Here is a 9,526-nt window from a genome sequence, read left to right on the forward strand (position 1 = left end):
AACATTTTACATTTTTTTCAGAAGTTAAATTGACCAAACAATTAATGGGCAAGTAAAAAAATGATTATATAAAATCCTTATCTGTGGTTGCCATAGCTTTCAAATAAACTTAGTAGAATAAAAAGTACAACGTTCTTTCTTAAATATGCTGGAGTAGAATTATGTCGTAGCATAAGAACTCAGGAAAACTACAAATAATACACAAAAGTGTACTTAAAGGGATAGTTCACAGTTGGAAAGATGAATTTTTCTTTAAATTGGGTCATTTATGTAGTAGAAATGTGCATTTTCTTTGGAAATTGGTGCTTTCTAGGCTGAGAAAAGCCAGATAATGTGTTTTTGGCTCATGTAGATGAAAGACACCAAACCCCAGAATGCACTTGCTTCATCTGAGGTTTTTTTCCAGACACGCAATGCAGAAATCTCTCGTCTCAGGGAGACATGAGAGAGGGAAGCACGGGCATTCAAAAATACAACAGGGTTTCTACTGATACAAAGCTTAATGCTAATCAGTGAAGCATCCCTTTAAGTGTAGTAGTAGAGTAATTGTACTTAGTTAAATAAATCATCCTTCAATTGTCATAATGTGACCTACTTTATTTTAAAGCATTCCATTTTAACTATCATACTGATTCTGCTTCTATCACTTGGTCTCCAGCCCCTGACGTCCCCAGCATTGGACAGGCCTACTCCAAAAACAGCGACAGCATCACCGTGGAGTTCACAACCGTTTCCGGGGCGAGCAGCTACCTCCTGAGGGCCGAGTCCAAGACCGGGGATTTCTTCTCCGAGACGGTGGTGAGCAGCTCCCCCGGCACCGTGGTGCAGCTCCAGCCCTACACAGACTACATGCTGAGCGTCATGTCGGTCAACTCCGGGGGGAGGAGCCAGCCCTCGTACCCCATCGAGGCCAGGACAGGTACGGACCAGAAGTCTTAAAGGGCCCTAAAAACGCACAGCATTTCAAAAAGAAAAACTGATCTAACATTGGTTTTTCACCCTGAAGACCAACACTATTATCACTAATAATCTATATCATTGATTAATAATGACCTTTTTAACCCATTTTCACATGTCTGGAGAGACACTACACATTCAAAGCAGATTTCTAACGATGGAAATCAGTGTTTGCAAATTGATAGGCAGCCTTAACTATTGACCCCGTAGGACAATAGTTTTTTAGTTCACCCTGCCGGCAATGACGGCGTGTCATTTCACCGTCCATTGTCCCGGTCTCTGCCCCTGGCAACCAATGCGCAAGGGTGTAAACTGTATCTATGACTTGGCAATAAACTAGTCTCATAATATGAAAAGCAAGACCATGAGAGCTAGGTTGTCTCCCTTCCCCGAAGGAGTTTTGTAACATAATCACAGGGAAACTGTTTCTATGTCACACCTCTTACAAAAAGTCAGAACAGTAGAAGAAAGAAATCGGTGTGTCAGTATCTTTTCCCATCTTTTCCTCTGATCTGTCCGTAGTGGTAATGGCGCCCAAGTTCAACACCACCTCTCCCGACAACGGCACCATCCTTGTGACCTGGACCCCGGTGGACAACGCCGTCCTCTACACGCTCTGCATCATCCGGGAGGGCTCCATGTCCCGCAACAAGCTCAACACCACGGACACCACAGTGAGCTTTGGTGGCCTCGAAGCAGGGACCACCTACTGTATCAAAGGCACAGCCTGGGACGCGCAGGGGCGAGCTGGAGACGACATCACCACCTGCCAGATCACACGTAAACCCAATGAGATGTCTTAACATGAATCCAACATATTATTAGCCTATTTGTGGGGGGAAAAACAATAATGAGGGTCTTATAGCTAAATTAATCCCTTAGGAAGCCATCCACAGAAGCAATTAACCTTAAGGATTCACAGTGTAATACCTGTAGTAGGGGGGCCCTGTTCCATCTCTCTCTCAGTTAAGGGGTCCCTGGCTTAAAAAAAAGGTTGATTACCCCTGATGTGGAACATGAATTTAGCAGATGTTGTTACTAATTTCCTTGTGATTTGTCTTCCAGGCCCTCCAAGCCCAGATGTGACCTTGGTCGAAGTGACTCAGGGCCGGTCTCTCGGGATCGTTGTGTACTGGTTGTCAGTGCAGGGAGGGGAGAACTATGTAGCGCGGACCACTAATGGTCAAAACTGTAGTTCAACAGTTAGTGGTTACTGTTTTATCACACCTGTGGAGTGTGGCCAGAACCACTCTGTCTCTGTCACAGCCTATAACGGCGCTGGGCCCAGCAGCCCCTCAGAACCACAGAACTACATCACATGTGGGTATATCACGCACAACCATAGCCACATACAACTTGCCACACATGTGGCATACATCAGACACAATGAGCAAAGTGTTACCACTCTGCAGAAAACAAAAATAAGTGTATTTCCCAAAATATCAAACTTTTCCTTTCACAAGTGATGTCCAAAGCTATTTTTTCTGAACCTCTACCCCTCTTTCTCTGACAGATCCGTGTCCCCCAGAGAACATCTGGGTGGAGGAGCCCAAAGCAGGCAACTGCTCGATTGTGTGGAATGAGGTGCAACTGGTGGAGTACTACATGGCTTTCATAAAGAGGGACGACGGGACTGAGAGTTCGTGTAACACCACTAAAACCACCTGTCCATTTTCCTGCATGTGTGGCTACACCTACCTCACCACCGTCTTCCCCTACAACCTGGCCGGCTCCAGCCCTTACGCAAACGTCCGCAACTACACCACCAGTAGGACCAGAAGCACCCACATGTAGTACTAGTACTGATGCATGTTTTTGTACAAGTGGTTTAGTTATATTTAGCTCATTAACTTCACATTGTGTGTACTTTTCATTACAACCAATGATCTTCCAAAGTATGAATTTTCATCAACAGCTACTTTCACATCAAAAATGTACCGCGTGGTTGTTCAACAGCACCGTTTCACATGTGAAAAGCCCAAATGAAGCTGGGGTAGGCAGTTTTTTTGGAAGAAGCAAAAACAAATGACAGAATTGGAAAATGTAGTCCTCGATTTTCCCCATTGAATCGGCACAATGACACAAAAAATTCCTGCCTCAGATTAAGCACACTCGCATGGCTTTCTGGGACGAATGCAACAGAGACCATGTTATTAGCTATGCCTTTTCTAGTCAAGAAGATACATTTGGACAACAAAAAAGTTTTAAGTACATGCAAGTTGACAGGTGGAAACAATGACTGTCTGTTATGACATCAGTATAGTCTATAGTCATGTTCTCACCTATTTTTGCATTTCTACTCCCCCCCCTTCTCTCCCAGTTCCTTGCTGCCCACAGGGTGTTAGCATAAATCTAGTTTCCACAGAGACCCTGGAGATCAATTGGTCGCCCGTCAAAGGGGCCGAGCTGTACGAGACGACGGCGGCAGAGACCAACGATGTCATCCACTGTAACGACACAGCGCCAGTGTGCGCGCTGTCAGATTTGAGGTGCAACACGGCTTACACTGTGACCGTCACACCTTGCAGCGAGTTACGAGGTTGCAACCGCACCTGCACACCCCAGACACATGAGACAGGTACTAATGGGGTATTTAGAATGACATCTCACCTCACAAATACACACTTATCCACATACACACAAGACGAGGAAGGCAGGGAATTTTGTGAGATATACCTAAAATATCGAACATAACACAGTAGCCTAATGCTAGTTCGACATTTTAGGAAATACTACTTATTTTTGCTTTGTTGTCAAGAATTAGATGAGAGGATTGATACCACTCTCACGTCTATGCAATATATATGAAGTCACGTTCAGCAGCCGGTTAGCTTAACTTAGCGCAAAAACTGGAAACAGCTAGCCTGCCTCTGTCCAAAGCACCACAAGCACATTTAGGCCTTCACCCTTTACTTTTGCAGGACCTAAAAAAACGAGATATACAATGTTCAGCAAAGAGCTTTAGAGGTGATGTTATGTGTACTTTGTTTGCTTTGGACTTAGCTAGGCTAGCTGTTTCCCCCTGTTTCCGGTCTTGTTGCTAAGCTAAGCTAACCAGTTGATGAAGGTAGCTTCATATTTGCCATACAGACACGAGAGTGGTGTCAATGTCCTCATGGAACTCTTGCTAAGAAAGTGAATCATCATATTATCTGAAACTACTTCATTACACTAAATCCTCAATGTGCTCCAATGACATTTGTTTTTGGTTTGAAAACAGCTCCATGTGCCCCAGAGATCGTGAATATGACGCAGACCAACAACTCAACGTACAGAGTCCACTTTGCTACGCCCAACACCCCCAACACAGATTACACCGTCACAGCCATCGGACGCTATGACACACACTCGTGCCAGTCTAGAAACGGCTCCTGTGAGCTCACGCAGCTGCCCTGCGGTTCAACCTATGAGGTCATGGCGGTGGCCATGACAACTGTGGGGAGAAGTCTACCTGGATACAGTAAACCTTTGGAAACAGGTATGATTGGTTGTCAATACATTTTATATACGCAGTACAAAGACGTTTTTCTTAAAGGACCGAGTGCCTTCTTATTGGGTCTAAAATATTTGATTGTGATTATATCAAATTTTTTAACTATCCCAGCTAAACAATTTAACAATTGTTATATAAAAAATGTATATATTTTCATCATCAGGGCTTGGAGTAAACTCTTTTGACCACCAGTTAAACCAGTTTTTTTTGCCTCATAAAGGGTAAATACAGGAAATGCACAAGTATCGTTCTTGACCTTGTTAAGAATACACATTTAAGTGTTGTTAGGTTATTAACAAAATCAGTGCTGGACTATATTAAACAACATATACAACAACAATAAAACTATAAAACAATATTGCACTGCTGTACATTTGTTCTGTACTGCTGTTGTAATTCGGCGTTCTTCACAAACATTGCCATTGTCACCACCTGTCCACTTGGTATTTTAACGTCTCCTTTAGCTTTTTTAAACTTTTTTTTTTTCCTCAAATCCAAGGAAATGGTGGACTTGGTTGGAATGTGAAAGAACAGTGATAAAAAACTAATGAATCATTCAATTCTAATTCAAATGGCAAATTTAATTTGCATTTGGCATGTGGTCAATGGTTGATTTCAGGCCCTGCTCATTATACGTACATTCAATCCAGTATTGATTGTTGTTATGTAATTGACTCCCTAAGGTCCTTGCTGCCCCATGTATGTGAATGTGACCCAGGTCACCCAGGCTATGACCAACGTGACCTGGTCCCCCGGTAGCGGTGCTCGCTCTTACATCACCACCTTGATGTCGCCACGCGGGCATGCAAAGTGCCACACCCTGGACACCCACTGCCTGATGGGATGCATCACCTGTGGCACCTACTACAGCGTCAACCTGGTGTCCATCAGCAGCACGGGACACAAGTCTGAGTGCAAATATCGCGGATTCTCATCCAGTGAGGACAATACGTACATGTACACACACACAAAATATACACACAGATGACTGTTTGAGCGTGGAAATGGTCAGTAGTAATAACCAGAGGTGGGTAGAGTAGCCAAAAAATTGTACTCAAGTAAAAGTACTGTTACTTCCGAATAATATGACTCAAGTAAAAGTAAAAGTAGTCATCCAAATGATTACTTGAGTAAGAGTAAAAAGTGCTTGATGAAAAAACTACTCAAGTAGTGAGTAACTGTTGAGAAACGTCTGATTTATTTCTTAACACAAGCATCAATCAGACACACAAAAATACAAAATAATCCTCTTTAGGCAAATTATAGTTCATCCAATCAATAACAACATTTAAAGTAATTAATTAATTACAAAATACCTTAAGTGAGAGACTTGTCACATCAAATTTGGGTGGATACTGCATGTGCAAAACATACTGTATGTAACCTAAAAGTCAAACATCCACCTCTCCACAGGAAAAACTAAAATTGCCGCTAAGTTTCCTCAGGTTAGATGTTGAGTTTTTGAACGCTCACTTGTCCGTTTGTTTTGGTCGACACTAAACGCCGCATAATGTAGCTGCTCTTTCGCACTTGCCCTAAGCTAACCATGCTTTCACTCTTAGGCCGGGGGAGGGGGGGGGGGGTTCCTCCTCGTCTGTGTTGCCTTGGCGACGGTTTATTCTGACATCTTTGTTTTGCTACGACTGTAAAGCTAACTTGTCCCGCCGCTGAGATCGAGTATGGTCACGTGACTGCACGACGACGTGTGATTGCTGGAACACAGCCACATGGTTGAGCCTTTAGCAGAAGACTCTTGATGTGTCAAAACAAAACATTAAAATGAGACGTATGCTGAGGTAAAAACAAAGAGGTAAAAAGAAAAGTAACAAGCTCATTGTAGCCTGATGTAGCGGAGTAAGGGTACAGTTTCTTCTTCACTAATCTACTCGAGTACGAGTAAAAGTATAGTGATTTAAAACTACTCCTGGAAGTACAATTTAACTCGTTACTACCCACCACTGGTAATAACACAAACTCAACTTTTTCAAACTAATTCTTGTAGGTGACTGTTGTCCAACCAACGTCAAGCTCTATCGCAGGGCCAACAACTCCCTCAGGGTATACTGGAGCTCTTTGGGCCCTCAGATGCAGAACCACACAGTACAGCTGTACGGGACAGCAGCCAACTACACCTGTATCGCAGCTGCCGGCAGCAAGTACTGTGACATCCAGGAGGAAACGTGTGGGGACGTCTACACAGTAGTGGCGGCACCAGTGGGACAGAACGGGATCAAAGTCGGTTTCTGTCAACCTAGGACGTACTCAGGTGAGTAACACACAAGTGATGTGATTAGTTCTCATGATTATTATTAACAAGCGGAATTAATGTCTTTATTTTTGTCATTTTCTCAGTTCCCTGCCCGGGAGGCAACGCTGCCATGGGTAAATATCCTCTAAACTTCACTTTTTGTTTTGCAGTGGTTAAAGGAATAGTTTAACATTTTGATGCTAACTGTTCCCCCCTGTTCCCACTCTTTATGCTAAGCTAAGCTAACCTGCTACTGGTTGCAGCTTCATATTTAGTGGTATCAATCTTTTGATCTAATTCTCGGCAAGCAAGCAAATAATGATGATTTTATGTTGTCTCATAAACTTTTATTAAGTAATGAGCTGTTTGAAAACTGCTACTGCACTGAAACCTTGTTTCTCTCCTTCTTAAGTGGTGTCTCGTAAAAGACGAAGTGTGAAATAAGCGCGGTAAGTTTATTGTCACTCAACACACTCCATTAAAGATCACACTGTCTACACACCACTTGGAGCTATAGTACAGTACAGTACAGTTACAGTGCTTTGTGATTGCGAACATGTGTGTAAGAAATTGATTAGAAGCTGTTTTCACAGACCACATGCTTACTTATCATCAGAGATGGGAAGTAACAAAGTACAAATACTTCGTCACTGTACTCAAGTAGATTTTCCAGAACTTTTACTTTACATTACTATCTATTTTTTTGGCGACTTTTTACTTTTACTCCTTACATTTTAACACAAATATCAGTACTTTCTACTCCTTACATTTTACATAATTGACTCGTTACTTTAGTTTTGTACTAAAGCTCGTCTAACGGAGGACAATCAGTTGAGATTGTGTGTGTGCGTCCTCGAGAACTGAAAGTCACATAACTTACAACATGTTGTCAGTTCATTTTATTATAGCCTATACCTTTTAGGTGTATTATTTACATGCCACAGTAGGCTGGTTACACTGCAGTAAGATAGTGTAATAATAGTGGGTTTATTGTTATTATTTACCAACATATGTGATTCCTATGCATTGTGTTTGGTTGCCTTTACGATGTTATTTATTTTTTTGCAGAACCACACACACACACACACACATCCATAGCAGAGCTATCCACGCCCGTGTTTGTACCGTTGCTTGATTGTAGCCTCATATCAACAGAGAGAAGTTGTCTCCGTCCGTATTTTTTGCATCATCAATACCAAATTTAATCTAATTTGACGGTAATATACACACACTTCTCACAAAATCACAAATGAATTCATATGACACTACTCAGAATCTTATTAACCTGGAGTCTCCGTCACAATACACAAGCTACAGTATATGTTTTAGGCCTATTGGCAGACATCCATGTCAAATGTAGGCAGTATAAAGAATTAAGAGCCTTTTGTCCATGTCCACTGTAGTTTCTAAGCGTCTCTCTAGTAGTCTGGTCTAGGGAGTTTTTTCATTCACAAAGCTACTTTTACTTTTATACTTTAAGTAAATTTCCAAGCCTCTACTTTGTTACTTTTACTTGATTAAAAAAGTTAAATCAGTACTTCTTCTTTCACCAGAGTAATTTTTAACACAAGTACCTCTACTTCTACTGGGAAGTGAGTACTTTTGCCATCTCTGCTTATCATAAGGGAATGTTATGACAGCAACATGAGCATCCATAAATCATCTGTGCCTATAGTGCACTCGTGTTACAATAGGTGTGAATGTTTGAGTAGAACATGCAGCGTATAGACAAGCCCAGGTGAGGCTGATCTTTATCGGTCTTTACCTCTGGGACATATCGATACGTGTCTGTCTATAAATCCCGGGCAGAAGAATGAGGCAACATGACTCAGGGAAAAGGACAACAAGGACGGAGAGCTGAAGCAGGAACGTGACACGGCCATATTATTATGTCTGTGATGATCTTCAAAAGCCTCTGACTCAGTATGACACAGCTGTATTCTGCTTTATGCATATAAAGATCCACTTACTGAGTGTGATGAGTCAGTTCTGAAGCTATGATGGGACGTGTGTAATAACTGGTTTTCCCACAGAGTCCTGGTTGATCATTTCTCCCTCTCCTCTTTCTTGCCCTGCAGTGAACCCCTCCACTTCTCCCACCTTTTCATAACCAACGCTCCAACATGGACAGAAGACTGTAAAGACCCAATCAACCAAAAAGAAATATATATTTTGTTTCTGCTGCTTGCGAGGAAAGCTGCATAAATAAATATGAATAAATCTGAAAAAACATAAGGTAAAAACACTGAATTAAAACACTAAAATATAAAAAAATGCGGCTTTTAAATAAATGACTATGGGCATTTATCCAATTTATTTGAATTGCTACTTAATAGGCTGCATGTTGTTTTATCTTCTGTCCTGCTTTTCATCATGTTTAATCAATGCCCTTTTATAATAAGACCTGATGTAACCTCAACATGTTGATGACATCTAGTAAAAATGAAACTTTACAGTAAACCTTCCAGTTAAAATGAATCACGGCAATAGTTATTGAAAGGCCAAATCAATTTAAAATAAGATTATGAATTCTCCAAGTAGAAGGCCTCCATGAGGCGGCTGTATGACATGCCAAGTCCTGTGGATGATACATGTGATCAGATTGATGCTTTCATTGGATTTGTTTTCTCTCTGTTGACGGATAACAATAAAGCATCTTTTTTTGCATTCCAAAATCGTCCAGGCAATCATCTTGTGTGGGTTTTCTTTAGAAAGTAGAAGATGTTGTGTTCAGGTGTGTGTGGGCTTGGATACATGTTCAGTCCTCCAAAAAAAAAATCCAGAAGACGACGTCCACTGAACGTAAAAGTGGTCCCAAATGTCCCTGA

General features: G+C 41.7%; 1 protein-coding gene across 1 annotated transcript in view; it reads left to right on the top strand.

Moving 5' to 3' along the window:
- The window catches only part of fndc7a (fibronectin type III domain containing 7a), an 11,173-nt gene extending 1,908 nt beyond the window's left edge, over positions 1-9,265 (top strand). Inside the window, exons 4-14 of the mRNA XM_034888766.1 lie at positions 659-919; positions 1,480-1,737; positions 2,023-2,277; positions 2,471-2,725; positions 3,278-3,535; positions 4,178-4,435; positions 5,134-5,388; positions 6,453-6,716; positions 6,803-6,832; positions 7,111-7,147; positions 8,777-9,265. Coding sequence (XP_034744657.1) covers positions 659-919; positions 1,480-1,737; positions 2,023-2,277; positions 2,471-2,725; positions 3,278-3,535; positions 4,178-4,435; positions 5,134-5,388; positions 6,453-6,716; positions 6,803-6,832; positions 7,111-7,142 — 2,126 coding nt within the window. The 3' untranslated portion in view covers positions 7,143-7,147; positions 8,777-9,265. The remainder of the gene's footprint in view (positions 1-658; positions 920-1,479; positions 1,738-2,022; positions 2,278-2,470; positions 2,726-3,277; positions 3,536-4,177; positions 4,436-5,133; positions 5,389-6,452; positions 6,717-6,802; positions 6,833-7,110; positions 7,148-8,776) is intronic.
- The last annotated feature ends 261 nt before the right edge of the window (positions 9,266-9,526 follow it).

This window comes from Etheostoma cragini, chromosome 12, assembly GCF_013103735.1.
Source record: "Etheostoma cragini isolate CJK2018 chromosome 12, CSU_Ecrag_1.0, whole genome shotgun sequence".
NCBI classification, from domain to species: domain Eukaryota; kingdom Metazoa; phylum Chordata; class Actinopteri; order Perciformes; family Percidae; genus Etheostoma; species Etheostoma cragini.